Below are 17,420 nucleotides of genomic sequence, written 5' to 3'. Positions count from 1 at the left end.
TAACCTAGTGGCGTCAATGGGCCGAACCATAATGTCCCAGAGATATTCTATTGGATTGAGGTCAGGCAAGTGAACATGGGAGCCAGTCAGTGGTATCAATTCCTTCATCTTCCAGGAACTACCTGCATACACTCGCCACATGAGGCCGGGCATTGTCGTGCACCAGGAGAAACCCAGGACTCACTTCACCAGCATAGAGTCTGACAATGGGTCCAAGGATTTCATCCCGATACCTAATGGCAGTCAAGGTGCCGTTATCAAGCCTGTAGAGGTCTGTGCATCCCTCCATGGATATGCCTCCCCAGATATACCATCACTGACCCACCATACAGGCAACATAACGTTCTCCACAGCTTCTCCAGACCCTTTCATGTCTGTCACATGTGCTCAGGGTGAACCTGCTCACATATGTGAAAATCACAGGGCGCCAGTAGTGGACCTGCCAATTCTGGTATTCTATGGTAAATGCCAATCGAGCTCCATGGTGCTAGTTGGGCAGTGAGCCTAGGGCCTACTAGAGAACCCACAAGAGGATGACTGAACAGAGTGAAGTGCTTCTCTGAGTGGCCAGTGAACTTCATTCTGACCCTCCTGGACTGGATTGTCATGTCCTCCTGTGCCCCATCACCTCCTCTCTATTTATGTTGGCTTTCCCTTGGCACTTATTCTGTTTGGTTTTTACTTGTCCTCTTGTTTTCACTGCAATTTTGAGAAGCTGTGACCACACTGTAAGTCCTGAATGATGGACAGAAATCCTGGTTTGTCAGTCTACTGTCAATAATGACAAATTCTGTCCAGTGGAAGTGCCAGATTCCTCTCACCAGTCAGGATGACCTGACAGACAGAAGACACTACCAGGAATGTAGAGCATTTAAAGGCAGCATTGGTGTTGAGTTGAAATCATGTTTGAGTTCAATTGCTAGCAGCTGCCTGCTGTTCAGTGTCACCCCTGAGTGTCCCACTGTACTTGTAGTCATCATGTCACTTACTGAGATGCAGGCTGTTTGTCCATCTGTCTGTCTGTCTTCCGCTCCTCATGTCCTCACTTCTCTCTCTCTTTATCTCCACAGCCTCTCCTTATGTGGTCTCACCTCCAGATGTTGTCGAGCTCTCTCCTCAGTCCTCTCTTCTCCACACTCACAACTGACTGAATTAACCCTGGATAACAGCAACATGGGAGATACTGGAATGGATCAGTTGTGTGAGGGGCTAAGGAGTAAAACCTGTAAATTAGAGAAATTAGGGTGAGTGAACAAGAAGTGTGTGCGTGTGTGTGTTGTGTGTGTGTGAGTGTGTGCATATGTTGAATTTTTTTTCTTTCACCTCAGATTTGGAGGTGCTGATCCTCATCCCTGCTGCTTCACTCCAGCTTTTTAAATGTGTGCTCACATCACAGCCTGATGAATCTTCAAGGCTTCATTGAGTGATAAACTGTTGTCCTTGTTTAAGTTATGTAGATTATTGTTTATTATCACTTATAAAAAGACAATCAGATCTTTAATAGGGATGTCATTATATATATATTATTATTTTTTTTTTTTTTACGCACCACAAGCAGAATTCCTGGCATGTAAGTAAAGCTGGATGGCTTTCAACTGAGAAAATAGTCAATGGTCAATGAGGTGCACAGTGGCTCACAAAGGGGAGAAGGGGCACTTTACAAAACAGGAATTTTTACATTTTAAGTGTGGACATAAATTTGTGCCTACATTTACTTTTATGTTTTTAATTCCACTGGAAATTTAGCTGCAATGTCAAGGGCAATGGAAAAAGATGTCTGGCTCAGTAAGATTATTAGAAATGACACTATACCTAATTTACTAATGATTTATCTTAAAAAGATATATACACGTATGTATATGTTTTGACCTTGTATATTAGCAATGGCTGACTGATTGTAACATCTACTTACACTGAACTTATGGGCTCCAGCAAATCAGTCCAGATGTGACCACACTATAAGTCATGAATGACGGAGAGAAGACACTACCAGGTATGTAGTGCCTTTAAGGGCAGCATTGGAGTTGAAATTGTGTGTGTATATATATAAACAGGCAAATATAGTGATTTTCGGAATATATAAAGTCATTGTTCTGAATATATAACACCAAAGCCTGATTATATAAAGTCATTCCCGAATATATAAAGTCAAAGCCTGATTATATAAAGTCAATGTCGGAAAATTTAAAGTCATTCCTGATTATATAAAGTGAGCGTCGGAGTATATAAAGCCATTCCCGAATATATAAAGTCAAAACTTGAATATATAAAGTCAGTGTCAGAATATATAAAGTCATTCCTGATTATATATAATGTCAAAGCCTGATTATATAAATTGAGTGTCGGAATATATAAAGTCATTTTTGAATATATAAAGTCAGCGTTAGAATAAATAAAATCATTCCCTAATATATAAAGTCAAATCTTGAATATATAAAATCAGCATTGGAATATATAAAATCACTCCTGAATATATAAAATTAGGACAATTCACAAATAAAATGGTCTAGTTCCATTAAATATTCTCTAATTTCCGTGCTTGTCATTTCACTCGTACTAGTGAAAGGTAAACTTCAACAGAAGCCACTCAGAGTCGATCAGGCTAGTGAAGTTTGTCCAAAAATGCATCCATACAAAAAGAATAAATATAATGTTCATATACATAATTTTGAATACATTAACTGAACAGTGTTCTTTTTTTTTTTTTTCTGAAGAAGTTTTTGTTAACTTATTTCATTACGTTGTATTAGGAACTCATTGAGCTTACTAAAAATGTGCCTGAGTCGTTTCAATCAATATCGATATAATCTGACTTTAAATTTATATATTCAGGAATGACTTTATATATTCCGACACTGACTTATATATTCCGATGCTGACTTTATATACTCATGCTTTGATGTTGTATATAATCAGGAATTACTTTATATATTCTGACGCTGACTTTATATATTCAAGTTTTGACTTTATATATTCCAACACTGACTTTATATATTTAAAAATGAGTTTAATGAGTCCATAATATGCATGTTCTGCCCGTGTCTGCATGGGTTTCCTCTGGGTACTCTGGTTTCCTCCCACAGTTCAAAGACATGCAGATTAGGTGCATTGGCAATTCTAAATTGTCCCTAGTGTGTGTTTGGTGTGTGTGTGTGTGTGGGTGCATGCCCTGTGGTGGGCTGGCGCCCTGCCCGGGGTTTATTTCCTGCCTCTCCCCATCTTTTGGCTGGGATTGGCTCCAGCAGACTTCCATGACGCTGTAGTTAGAATATAGCAGTTGGATAATGGATGGATGGGATATATATATTTTTTAAATACCTTTGTGGATCTCCAGCTGCAAATATGCAAACCGGATCACAGACCTTCTCTTCCATATATATATATATATATATATATATATATATATATATATATATATATATATATATATATATATATATATATATATATATATATATATACATACTGTATATGTTACGGCCAAAACCCAAAATCGGCCAAAGTGGGAAGTGTCTGGCCAAATCGGGAAATGGCCAATGTCGCTCTAAATTGACCAGCCAATGTCAGATATTTTCCTTGATTTTGGGGTTTGGCCAGTAAGTTATATGTAAAAGTTTGGGAACCCCTCGCAGCCTGCATAATAATTTACTCTACTTTCAACAAAAAAGATAACAGTGGTATGTCTTTCATTTCATAGGAACATCTGAGTAGTGGGGTGTTTTCCGAACAAAGATTTTTAGTGAAGCAGTATTTAGTTGTATGAAATTAACTCAAATGTGAAAAACTGGCTGTGCAAAAATGTGGGTCCCCTTGCAACTTTGCTGATTTGCATGCATGTCACTGCTCAATACTGATTACTTGCAGCACCACATTGGTTGGATTAGCTCATTAAGCCTTCAACTTCATAGACAGGTGTGTCCAATCATGAGATATAAAGGTATTTAAGGTGGTCAATTGCAAGTTGTGCTTCCCTTTGACTCTCCTCTGAAGAGTGACAGCATGGGATCCTCAAAGCAACTCTCAAAAGATCTGACAACAAAGATTGTTGAGTATCACGGTTTAGGGGAAGGCTACAAAAAGCTCTGCGGTGGGCTGGCACCCTGCCCAGGGATTTGTTCCTGCCTTGTGCCCTGTGTTGGCTGGGATTGGCTCCAGCAGACCCCTGTGATCCTGTGTTTGGATATAGCGGGTTGAATAATGACTGACTGACAAAAAGTTATCTCAGAGGTTTAAACTGTCAGTTTCAACTGTAAGGAATGTAAATCAGGAAATGGAAGGCCACAGGAACAGTTGCTGTTAAACCTCAGGTCTGGCAGGCCAAGAAAAATACAGGAGCAGCATATGCGCAGGATTGTGAGAATGGTTACAGACAACCCACAGATCACCTCCAAAGACCTGCAAGAACATCTTGCTGCAGATGGTGTATCTGTACATCGTTCTACAGTTCAGCGCAATTTGCACAAAGAACATCTGTATGGCAATTTCTGCACTTACGGCACAAACAGAGTCGCTTGTTGTATGCAAATGCTTATTTAGACAAGCCAGATTAATTTTGGAACAAAGTGCTTTGGACTGATGAGACAAAAAATGAGTTATTTGGTCATAACAAAAAGCGCTTTGTATGGCGGAAGAAGAACACCGCATTCCAAGAAAAACACCTGCTACCTACTGTCAGATTTGGTGGAGGTTCCATCATGCTGTGGGGCTGTGTGGCTTGTTCAGGGACTGGGGCCCTTGTTAAAGTCGAGGGTCAGATGAATTCAAGCCAATATCAACAAATTCTTCAGGATAATGTTCAAGCATCAGTCACAAAGTTGAAGTTACACAGGGGTTGGATATTCCAACAAGACAATGACCCAAAACACAGTTGGAAATCTACAAAGCATTCATGCAGAGGGAGAAGTACAATGTTCTGGAATGGCCATCACAGGTCCCTGACTTGAATATCATCGAAAATCTATGGAATGATTTGAAGCAGGCTGTCCATGCTCGGCAGCCATCAAATTGAACTGAACTGGAGAGATTTTGTATGAAGAATGGTCAAAAATACCTCCATCCAGAATCCAGACACTCATCAAAGGCTATAGGAGGCGTCTAGAGGCTGTTATATTTGCAAAAGGAGGCTCAACTAAGTATTGATGTCATATCTCTGTTGGGGTGCCCACATTTATGCACCCGTCTAATTTTGTTATGATGCATATTTCATATTTTCTGTTAATCCAATAAACTTAATGTCACTGCTGAAATACTACTGTTTCTATAAGGCATGTCAGATATTAAAAGGAAGTTCAGCCAATGATAAACAAAAATCCGAAAGAATTAAGAGGGGTTACCAAACTTTTTCATATGACTGTATTGTAACAAGAATGAATCTCCAGACATTATAAAGGTTTTGGGCAGCCACCCGTATATTATATCCCAGCTGCAAAAGTTTGAAATAATTGAACAGAGATATTCACAAGACTGAATCCAAAACATAACAATGAATATTTGGAGGTACGATGGCGGTTTGAAGGGCTGGAAAGGAAATGATGTCATCTGTGCCAGAACCGAAAGTGACATCATCAAAGGTGCCGGAACCTGGTGAGAGTTCCCGGGAATGGTCTGCAAGAAACTGAGAGAGACAGTCAGTACACTCTGCCACCCCCTGGTCTGGTGTAGTATTACAGTTACCCAGACCCTTTAGTAGACTCCTACTTGCACGTGTGTGACAAGACCCCCTCCCATTAGGCCAGACCGTACGGGTTGGGTGACATGCACATAAAGGTCATTAAAATTGAGAATGGGCATCAGCATTGGAATTCTTTTAGGTCTAGTTTTCAGACATTTTCTCATTTTTATTGTAGTTTTAGTTAAGTAAATTATTATTTTTTCATACACAACATATTTTATTTTATTTTAAGTTAATGGGAATAACAATAATTACATCATGGACTAATTCCTCAGTTGAAATTCATCAGCTTTTTACATCTATGTCAGGAATTCTGCTTGCAGTACATTTATTTTAAAAAAAGAGCCCAGCATAATGAAGTTCCTGTGAAAGACCAGATTTTATTTTCATATCAGATAGTAAACTGTGGCTTGCAAGGGCAATTTACTTGTTGCTGCTTTTTCCCAATTTCCTGCAATGAAAAGGAGGGGTGCATTCCTAATGGAAGAAATGGGCATTTGGGCCAATGGTGGGATAGAGGAAGGGCTTGGGCCACTGCATCCAGTCCTTTGTGCTCTTCCCTGGACTGAGGTGACAAGCTCAATTTGTGGCATTGTTGGTCCTTTCTTTATTAAATGGCCATTTTTGGTCCTTCATTGTTCTCACACAGGTGACAGTCGCTCCTCATTTTGTCATATTCTTATTGACATTTACAACAGGTTGCACATAGATATGATAAACAGGAATGGAATAAAATAGAGAAATGCATTTAATGGAGTAGAAAACTCAAATCAGCTGAGCTGATGCCCTACTTACTTCTGGTTTTATGAGGCCATCAGCTGAAACTATATGGATAAAAACAAGGAAAACTAAAAAATAGAGTTAAAAACCTAAAGAAGGAGAAAAAGAGACAGCCAGGAGAACCCTGTCTGTGTCATGTCTTCACACCATAATATGTCTGTCCCTGTATCATACAATCCCAGTGTTGTCTTTTTAAAATTCTCCTCTCAGTGTGTCTCGCTATGAAGAAGACTCCAGCAGCTCAAGTTCATTTTGTTTTTCTGATCCTTTTTGCTTCTCCATGACATTTTTATTCAAATCCCAAGATGCTCTTTCATCTGCTGTGGTCAGTGTTTAACTAGGGATGACCATCTTGGTCAGCACATTCATAGAGGACTGAGTCTTTGTGACAATGGGCAGGAATTTTGTTTGGTCTGTCTGTCTGTCTGTCTGTCTATTTCTGTCTTCCTCCTCAAGTCCTCATGTCTCTCTGTTATTTTCACAGCATGTCTCAGTGTGGTCTCACCTCCACATGCTGCTCAGCTCTCTCCTCAGTCCTTTCTTCTTCACACTCACGGCTGACTGAACTGGTGCTGTCCAACAATAAACTGGAGGACTCAGGAGTGACTCAGCTGTGTGAGGGGTTAAAGAGTGAAAACTGCAAAATAGAGAAGCTGGGGTGAGTAAATAAGAAGTGTGTGTGTGTGTCAGTGTGTATTTGTGTTTAATGAATTTCTTTGTCTGTTCCACACCCACAATACAAGCATGATGTCTATCAGGACTGCAACAACAACAACAACAAAAACAATATTTATTTATTTTGTGGTCCCCGGCCGGGCTCCGCCCAGTAGGACGTGAGGAGGGCTTGTGCCTCCTCCAGACCGCGAGGGGGCGTCCGTCCTGGTTCTGTTGGGAGCCACGGGTCGAGGGCATGGAAGCCCTACCCTGTAGGGGCCCGTGGTCACCGCCAGGCGGTGCCCCGATGCCGGTTTACCCCGTGTGGTCTTTGGCCGGGGATGGAGCCCGGCCGGGACACCTGGGAGGACCAGAGGAGGGCGTGTGCCTCCTCCAGACCGAGTGGGGGCGTCCATCCTGGTTATGCAGGGGGCCTCGGGTAGGGGGCTTTGAAGCCCAGCCCTGTAGGGACCCGTGGCCACCGCCAGGCGGCGCCCCAGTGCCTGTTTATCCGGGAGCCCGGCACTTCCGCCACACCAGGAAGCCCGGCACTTCGGGTGCGCACTTCTGCCACACCCAGGTGCGGGGAAGCTGGAACCGGTTCCCATAGCCGCCTCCAGTCAGCGGTGGAAGTCGGGAGGCAGAAGGACGGAGCTTGAGAGAGGACAGGAGGCGACCAGGAAGCAAGGCACAGAAACTGTGGGCCCTGGACTTTTGGGGAATTCAGTGCCAGTAGCACTGGGGTTCGTGAGTGCACGTGACATTTGACTTTGTTGTACATATTGTAAATAAACAGTGTGTTGGGAGCAAAATATGTTGTCCGTCTGTCTGTGCCGGGGCCAGCGTTCACAATTTATATAGCACATTTTCATACAAATAATGTAGCTCAAAGTGCTTTACAGGATGAAGAAAAATAAAAATAAAATTAGGCAATACTAATTAACATAGAATAAAAGTAAGGTCCAATAGTCCAGGAGGACAAATAAAACAAAAAAAAAAAAATTCCAGATGGCTGGAGAAAAAAAAAAAAATCTGCAGTGGTTCCAGTCCACGAGACCACCCAGCCCCTCCAGGCATTCTAACATAAATAATCTCATAGTATTCAGGTTTCACATGGAAGAACTTGATGATGATGGTCATGTGGACTTCTGGCCTTCAATCCATCAATGCAGAAACAGTACGGTTTTTTGATCAGGTGATGGTGGTGCAGATCGTCATCACAGAAAAAACAGAAAAAGATCAACAGAGAAAGTAGGGGTTTGTACGGATCACGGAGCCACCAAGAATGATAATAATAGTCAGTCAGTCAGTCAGTCAGTCATTATCCAACCCACTATATCCTAACACAGGGTCACGGGGGTCTGCTGGAGCCAATTACAGCCATGATAATAATAATAAAATGCATATATAGAATATCAGGGTTAAACTAAAATGACGCCATGAGAAAGCCATGTTAAAATAACGTGTTTTTAGCAGTTTTTTTTAAAGTGCTCCACCGTATCAGCCTGGCGAATTTTTATTTGTAAGCAATTCTAGATTTTAGGTGCTTAAAAGCAGAAGGCCGTCTCACCACTTCTTTTAAGTTTAGCTCTTGGAATTATAAGTAGGCACTCGTTTGAAGATCTAAGGTTACGATTTGGAGTGTAAGGTGAAAGACATTCTGAAATATAGGACTGAGTGAGATTATTTAAAGCTTTGTAAACCATAAGCAGTATTTTAAAGTCAATTCTAAATGGCACAGGTAACCAAGACTGGTGTGATGTGCTCGGATTTTCTTTTACTAGATTCTGGCAGCTGCATTCTGCACTAGTTGTAATCGCTCTATGTCTTTTTTGGGTGGTCCTGAGAGGAGTGTGTTACAGTAATCTAGTCAACTGAAAACAAAAGCGTGAACTATTTTCTCAGCATCTTGCAATATTTTAAGAGGACTAACTTTTGCTATATTTCTTAAGTGAAAAAATGCTGTCCTAGTAATCTGATTAATAGATGATTTAAAATTCAGGTCACAGTCAATAGTTACCCCTAAATTCTTTACCTCTGTCTTGACTTTCAATCCTAATGAATCAAGTTTATTTCTAATATCCATTTTTGCCAATCACTAAAATTTCTGCTTTCCTCTATTTAGTTTGAAAAAATTACTACTCATCCATTGAGAAGACATTGTGACAGTGAATCAAGAGAATCGGGGTCATCAGGTGCTATTGATAAATACAGTTGTGTGTCATCAGCATAGATGTGGTAGCTCACGTTATGCCCCGAGATAAACTGACCTAATGGAAGCATGTAGATTGAAAAGAGCAGCAGACCCAGGATAGAGCCTACTGGAACACCATAGATAATATCATGTGTCTTTGAAGTATAATTACCACAACTAACAAAGATTTTTCTACCTGCCAGGTAGGACTCAAACCAATTTAAGACCCTGCCAGAGAGGCCCACCCATTGACTAAGGCAATTTCTAAGAATATTGTGATCAATGGTATCAAATGCGGTACTCAGATCTAAGAGGACGAGAACAGATATACGGCCTTTGTCTGCATTTACCCCCCAAGTCACTTACTACTTTAACGAGTGCAGTTACTGTACTGTGATTTGTTCTAAAACCCGACTGTGGTGTTATGGGTCCACAGCTCGCTTAGTAAAGGCCATTTAAATAAATAATCACCGCGATCGCGGCTTCGTGAGGGGGCGTAGTAGTCGTAGCAAGCCGCGGGGCGATCTGCGGTGTGGGCGTTTCTCATCTAGTGCACAGGTGAGGGACTGCCCACATCCGTGATTGTTCCACCGGCTAATATGCTGCAGCTTCTATGGCCCCTCGCTATATAAAAGAAGCGCGAGTCGGATAGAGGGGGGAAGAAAAGAGATGGAAAGAAAAAGAGAGGACGGAGGTTGTAGCAGGAAGCGAGCAGGTTGGTGCAGCAGGAAACAGGCGAGTGAGCGAGCGAGCAAGCGCTCGTAGGCAGCTGAGCAGACAGCCTGGGTGTTAGGCCCACACTCAGGGCATAGTAGTTGTTATCTCTCCCGCTGAACAAGCAGGTAGCGGGAGTGACCAAAGAAGGAGACGAATGACTCCGCATGGGGCCGTGGATGGCAGTGGGAGTCAGGATTTGGGATGTGGTGTCCTTCACGTGAGAGCCTTGGCCGAGAGAGGAATTCCCAAGTCATGGTCTGGAGGGAGTGGAACCGAAGCCAGGGATCGGGACGACTCCAGATCGGTAGTGGAGAGAAGGTCTGCTGCAGGTAGAGTGGCTCCCCTGTTGCGAAGCCTGTACAGGGAGAAGCAGGGGAGTCACCAGTTAAAAGAAGGCACCGGGCTTGTTGTTGTTTTTTAAAGTCTGCTTTCTAGAGAACGTTTTAACCTCGTTTTAAAAGGATTGTTTCTATTTATTGTTTTTACCTCCACGTTTTTCTTTTAAATGGATTATTTATTTATTGAACTTTTGAAGCACTGCGCTTTACATGGAACACTATTTTGTTTTGATTGTTTCTTTTAATAAAAGCACATTGCACCTTTTGAACCATCCCCTTGCTCAAATGTTGTCTCACTGTTTAGCTCACTCGGTGACATTATCGACGGTGTTAGGTTCAAGGGCTCCCAAACAGTGATGGGAGCATGGAGCCGAACCCACATCGTCACACCGACTGAAACTTATCAAGAATAGCATGTTTATTGCTAGTGACTGCAGTGTCACATGTGGATGGACAGACTTAAGGAGGACACACTTTAATAATTAAATTCATAATGACAGTGCATTGACCCCAAGCTCCTTCCCTGAAATCCTCGCTGTCCAGTGTGTTGTTTAATTTCTTGTCCCACAGTCCCACACTTACTATTCCTTATCTCATTCTTGTCCATGTCACCATCCTAAATTGTCGCTCTCACCCCTCACACTCCTGTGATCTCCTCATTAAAGTTTGTTAAATCTCAGTAAAACAGAAAGAAAAGGATAAACATGGTCAACAGAGGCAGAAGAACAGACCAGAATGACCATGGACAAATAGTGGAGAGCCAGATCTGGACTGAGGTTACAGACAGGATCAAGGAGATTAGGGCAGCTGAGATAAGGAATGGCAGGAGAAAAAGACATAAGAGAGAAGAAAAGAAGAAATAAGACAAGGTGGCCTTTCAGAGGATTAGGAGAAGGGGTGAGGGATGGACAATAGCAGTAGAAATAAACAGCCAAACACAGACAGAAGGAGAAGGTCACAGGGAGGAGGGCATTAGGACTGAAGGCAGTGTGGAGAGCAAGGTGCTGAGACACAGGAAGTGACCATCTCTACAACTAAGAAGACTGAACAGGACAACTTCTGTCTGAAAGGACATCACAATAAGATATAACTCATAAGTCTACACTGGACATCAACATGTATCTGTCAGTGGACTTAGTGACCGACACGCTGACACACACATCATTGACATTGTATATATAGGGAAGGTGACGTCAGTGGGCCTGTCAGAGATACTCCCCTGTGTGAAGTGGTGCCTTCTTGTATTTGTCACTCACACATCTCTCTCTTGTGGGACATTTAAAAGAAAAACTTAATCACTATAAAAATGTAATGTAGCGTGTAACTTTCTAATCATTCAAAATACATAGCACCTTTTTTGTAATTGTTTGGATATATGTTAAGTAGTGGCTCACTAATGTGATTAGAGGTGCAAACCCCCAGTCTCACAAGTCCTCACAAGTCCATCTGAGCCAGGATCTTCCTGAGTGATAACAGCAGACATTCAAATGGATGACTAGGGTAGGGAGTGTGCGTTGACACACCCACCACATGTTGAACCACCAGGATTGGGACCTGAGTGCAGCCGTGTGATGGGTGACACCTCAGCACCACACTAGAACAGTGTGAGGTTTTTTTGTTTTTTTTTACAGTGGCTGGAGTGCCAGGTTTTCCTTACAAGTTGGAGAACCTGCTTGCAGGGCTGAACGCAGATTAACATCATAACCAGGATGGAGCAATTGCAATTGTCACCTTTGACAAGTCCATCTGGTCATTTGAGTGCAGGATGCTTTGAAACTCTTGTCCAGTGTTAATGTCCACATGTCAGTTTGAATGACTTCTCACCAGTCGGTACTGCATGAAGGAAGGAAACACTGTCAGGTATGGATAACCTTACTTTAAAGGAAAGAAGTGGTCTTAGGTTCAAACTGCATTTCAGTGAAAAGTCAAAAATGCAGCAGACATTGAACCTTCATGCCATGTGTCCTTCTGTCTGTCTGTCCCTTCTCATGTCCTCAATTCTCTCTCTAAATCTCCACAGGCTTAACTCATGTGGTCTCACCTCCAGATGTTGTTCAGCTCTCTCCTTAGTCCTCTGTTCTCCAATCTCACAACTGACTGAACTGGACCTGAAAGAAAACAACATGAAGGATTCACAAATGGATCAGTTGTGCGAGGGGCTGAGGAGTGAAAACTGCAAATTAAGGAAACTGAGGTGAGTAAACAAGTGAGTGAGTGTGTGTGTGTGTGTGTGTAGCGGTGTGTTTGATATTTTTCACTTTACAGATATGACTGTTTCCCACCCCAAAAAATGTCCAAGACTCTATTTAATCAGGACAGACTGCAGTGGCCCATTGAATGTGAGGTGGCCACAGGTTAAGATTTCCCTTTAGTAATTAAACTCATAAAGACTGTGTTTTAGTGGTCACTCTAGTCATCTTGTCATCATCTCTGCCGAGTCTGCTGTTTTATTCTCATCCCACAATACTACACTGTCCTGTCTTTATTTAAATCTCGTTCTTGTCTGTGTTCTCCATTGTCACTTCCCACCCTCACACTCCTCTGATGTCCTCACTAATGTTTGTTAAAAGTCAATAAAACAGAATATGGAGGATAAACATGGTCAGTGGGGGAAGAAGAGCTGGGAAGGAGGAGAGGACAACTAAAAGGTTTTTGCAAGAGTTATTTTGTGATTTTTGTTAAAAGAGAAATCATGTGAATTTTTTTTTGGACAAAGATTATTTTTCATTCCATTATTTTTTTTTACAGGACGCTAGCATTGCATCACATAATTTCAATCATTGCATGATGACACCAGAACTGGGCTATAAATACTCCTGCATTTCTGTTGGGAGTTATCCCTTTGGTTGGATTAAGAAAATAATTTTATTTTATTTTCTAAATTGGCCTACCATTAGGTTTCATTTTTTGCTGTTTGAACTCTCATTCTAACGCTCACCTTCCTTTCACTTTTGACTATGACTTTGCCTTACGTTGCCACCTCTTGGTCAGTTCAGGTACTTACAATACCCCTTGACTCTCCTATGCCATAAAACAGATAGGAACATGGAGAGGAGTGTCATATCAGAGAAAGGAAGGGACAGAAGAAGGAGAGAAAAGACAAGAAAAAAGAAAAGAAAAGTTAGACATGAAAGAAGAAAACAGGGAGGAGTGAGAGGGGAAGAGACAAAACAACAGGATAAAACGTGGACAGCAGCAATAGAAATGACCATCCAAGCATATACAGAAGGTGGAGGTCACAGGGAGGAGAGGAACAGGAGTGAGGGTGGTGTGGACAGTAAGGTGTGAGACACAGGAAGTGATAATCATTACAGCCAAGTGGACTGAACAGGCCATCTTCTGTCTGAAAGGACTTTACAACTAGACGTAACTCACAGGTCTACACAGGACATCAGCAGAGGCCGACACACACATTGTGTGCTTTAGAGGTCCACAGACACTGGCTATGCTTACATGCACACATATAATGGAGTTAAGGTGAATAACCCGGTCAAGACAGAAGCTTGGTTTCATATGCAAGTGTTCTTCTGGATTTCTCCTTTGGCAAAATGCTCTGAGGCCAGTAAATTTCTCAAAAAAGAGTTAAACATCACCATTGGTCACTTTGAATCAGAAAATATGCATGATGTCCATAATAATGTTCTTGTGTTTTAGAAATATGTATATTCATATAATTTATTTGTTGAGGTGGGCTGGCGCCCTGCCTTGTGCCCTGTGTTGGCTGGGATTGGCTCCAGCAGACCCCCGTGACCCTGTAGTTAGGATATAGCGGGTTGGATAATGGATGGATGGAATTTATTTGTTACCAGAATGCACACAGCAAACTCTTTTTTTTGCTTGGCTGTGCAATTGAGCCTTGCAAAGGCCCAAAACGTGTACTTATTGCTTTACACCCAGTGCTGCTGGAATAATAATGCTGGTATTTTTTTAACTTCAAGATAAGTATTGAGTTAGGTTACTCATTACTTTAGATCACACTATTTGTATCCAAGGGTCTTAAGTGTGCCACTGTGAACTGTCAGGGTTATTCCATACGGGTATTTGCTGAAGCCACACAAACCAGCTTGCAGGGTGATGAGATGACACAAGTGGAAGATGGCACAGGCAGGCTATATAAAAGTGCTGATGTGTCCTGTTTAGTGATAATCAATATTTATATATATATATATATATATATATATATATATATATATATATATATATGTATATGTATATATATATATATATATATATATATATATATATATATATATATATGTATGGATATATATATATGTATATATATATACATACTAGGGGTCTCTGCCCACTACTCGCTTTGCTCGCCAATCCTCGGGTTTGATTATCCGGATATACAATTTAAAGAGATTGTTATTTTCATTTCATTCATTTTTTATTTCTTGATATTTGCTGTAGTGAATGAGTTATTTCCCCTACACTCCCCTGGGGCTGCTAGTGCCGTGCTACATGATCTGCATGTCACGCTGCGCGTCGATCAATTAAAAGCCTGTACAGCAGCTGTCCTTTTATCTCACTTCTTTGTCTCATGGGATGTTAAAATGTCTTCCGAGAAGATGACGTCTTGTCTCCCTCCCAAAATTTTTATTTATAATAGAAAGATATATATATATATATATATATATATATATATATATATATATATATATATATATATCAGAAGATCAGCCCAGCTACAGACAGACACTGAGACACACAATGTCCAAAAGCACACTCTTTTATTTTGTGTTTCATCTATAGCACACACTGCACCCCTCCTCCACTCCTCTCCCACAAGCTCTGTCTTCTGCCTCCCGACTCCAGCTGTCTGAATGGAGTGTGGCAGCTCCTTTTATGTTGCACCTGGATGTGCTCCAGGTGCACCTTGATGAACTTTTCGCCGCACTTCCTGGTGGGGCGGAAGTGCTGCATTGACACCCGGAAGCGCTCCAGGTGCATTTGGTTCCTCTTCCGGCAGCACTTCCATTCAAGCTCCCAATCCATGGCCCTGATGTAATCCAAGGGGGCTGCCCTCTTGCAGCCTGGGAAAGATATTGCCCCTATCTCGGTCCTTCCCTTTTTCTCATCTGCACAATATATATCTCCAGGAGCCTTTGTCAACTATTTTGAGGTTTCCAAAACTGATACTGCTATGTAAGCAGCCTTTGCAGTAACCATATACTGTTTTCTCTTCATGCTTGCCAACAACAAATTGTACCCATGTTTGTAAGCTGCATGGTCATATGTTGGGAACCTTGAACTATAGGAAAAGCATAAAGCTCAGACAACTGTACTGAACCTCAGAGCTCACCTACAGATGGATGACATTGTTCCTGCCCATACCTAGGACTGCAGGAGCTCCAACTGCATTACACTTCCGCCAGTATAGCTCTCCTTTGACTACCTTCTGTTAGTGTTACAGATTATTTCTTCCTTTTAGAATCACTGCCATACCACTAGGCGAAAGAAATAATTTATATTGGTTTAGTAAAGGCTGCATTCTCTAGTGTAACTCTTCCCAGGTAGTGCGCGCCTCCTGCAGGATACATTTGGCACTGTGAGTAGGATATCACTAAATTACTAACCATGATTAATTACTTTAGTTTATAGTAGTTGCCTCAGATGATATTAGCAGGGAAGGGACAAGATACTAAGTGGGTTGTAGTCCATGGACACCCGTGGCTGATTAAACTGACACCCTGGGCTACAACTGTAAAGGGAGCTGATTGCTCTGACATTGTAAGTTGGAGAGCTTGAAGCTAGGTTTAAAATTCTGAGACAAAGTGCAGCAAAAATAATTCTAGTGTGCCTCACTGGGTGTCCCAAATAGGCAATAAACACAGGCAGGAGAAAGCGTCAATCATTCTTCTTTATTATCTAAGTCTTGCAAGAGGTAACACCTACAGCACAAGCAACTTATTAACAAGTGCTAGTGTCAAGCACTCAGGTCCTTAACAGATAAAACTGTCAGACCTGTCAAGTCCTTGATAGAGGGACCAGGTCAGTGAAACAGTAAGAGATGCCGAAACAGAAGTGTAATTTGACAAAAAAGTGCAATTTATTGTGCAACAAAGGGCAAAAACTGTCACAAAAGTTGTGCATTGCAAAAAGGCAAAGATAAATAAAAATATACTGTAAAAAATGCACCCATCCAATTGTTCCCTCAGGATCCGTCTCTCAAATACAGATTCATATTATTAACCGACTCCTGTTTTCTAGCAACATCGTACGTCCTTCTGCTCACCCAGCTTATTCTCCTTTTCCACTTCACTGTTGGGCTTTAATAAACTCTCCCAACAATCAGTTGACAAGGGACCTGGACACCCATCCCCCTGTCACGTGTTTTGTGCACCTTTAAACCTGGGAGCTATCAAGCGCACGCTCACCAGATCACCAGATGGCGCTAGTTCTTGCTCATGCACACCTCCCAACACCCTCCTCAACCGCGCCTCCTCAGGGAACAACAAAAGCAACAAAACAAAAGCCATCCAAAAACAAATACAGCCTTCAAAGACCCATTGCTGTGCCCTATCTTGCTGCCTCAAAGCCCTCAGCTGCAAGCAAGAGCCTCCCGAGGACACAGACAAGTGGCCACCGATTCAACCTCCCAAGATCCCGTCGAGGAGAGACTCCAACAATACCATCCAAAATCCTTCCAAGATGTGTCACCCAGCGACCGCCGACACTATCCCACAGCCCCCTCATGAGCACCAGAAAGGATGCAGGTATGTGCCATTAATTTATAATACTTCTGATGGACAAGGCACAGTTAATTATATTCATTAGGACAGCTCTGGGAAGACCTAGAAACTGTCCTGCATGAAGCTGATAAGGCCTTATATATATACAATACCTACATTGTGGTGCAGGGAGTTGCATTTTCACAGTTACAAAAGAAAGAAGTGCCTTCGGCACTATATTTATACTTCATTGATTAGGTCACAATTCCAAGGAATTCATTACATAATCAGACAACTTTTAACATGATTGTTTACACCCAGTTGCTAATAAGACATGAGAAATGTTAATACTTTAAATAACCACAATTAACCCGATCCTCTGGGTTGAT

At 41.8% G+C, this 17,420-nt stretch overlaps 1 protein-coding gene across 1 annotated transcript in view; it reads left to right on the top strand.

Moving 5' to 3' along the window:
- LOC120534495 (NACHT, LRR and PYD domains-containing protein 3-like) overlaps nucleotides 1-17,420 on the top strand; it is a 36,757-nt gene that overhangs the window by 13,944 nt on the left and 5,393 nt on the right. The window contains exons 3-5 of the mRNA XM_039762099.1: nucleotides 1,071-1,244; nucleotides 6,936-7,109; nucleotides 12,375-12,548. Of these exons, the coding sequence (XP_039618033.1) occupies nucleotides 1,071-1,244; nucleotides 6,936-7,109; nucleotides 12,375-12,548 (522 nt within the window). The remainder of the gene's footprint in view (nucleotides 1-1,070; nucleotides 1,245-6,935; nucleotides 7,110-12,374; nucleotides 12,549-17,420) is intronic.

The sequence above is a fragment of the Polypterus senegalus genome, chromosome 8, assembly GCF_016835505.1.
Source record: "Polypterus senegalus isolate Bchr_013 chromosome 8, ASM1683550v1, whole genome shotgun sequence".
Taxonomy (NCBI): Eukaryota; Metazoa; Chordata; class Cladistia; order Polypteriformes; family Polypteridae; genus Polypterus; species Polypterus senegalus.
Note: the sequence above shows the minus strand (reverse complement) of the source record. Positions and strands in the feature narration are given on the sequence as shown.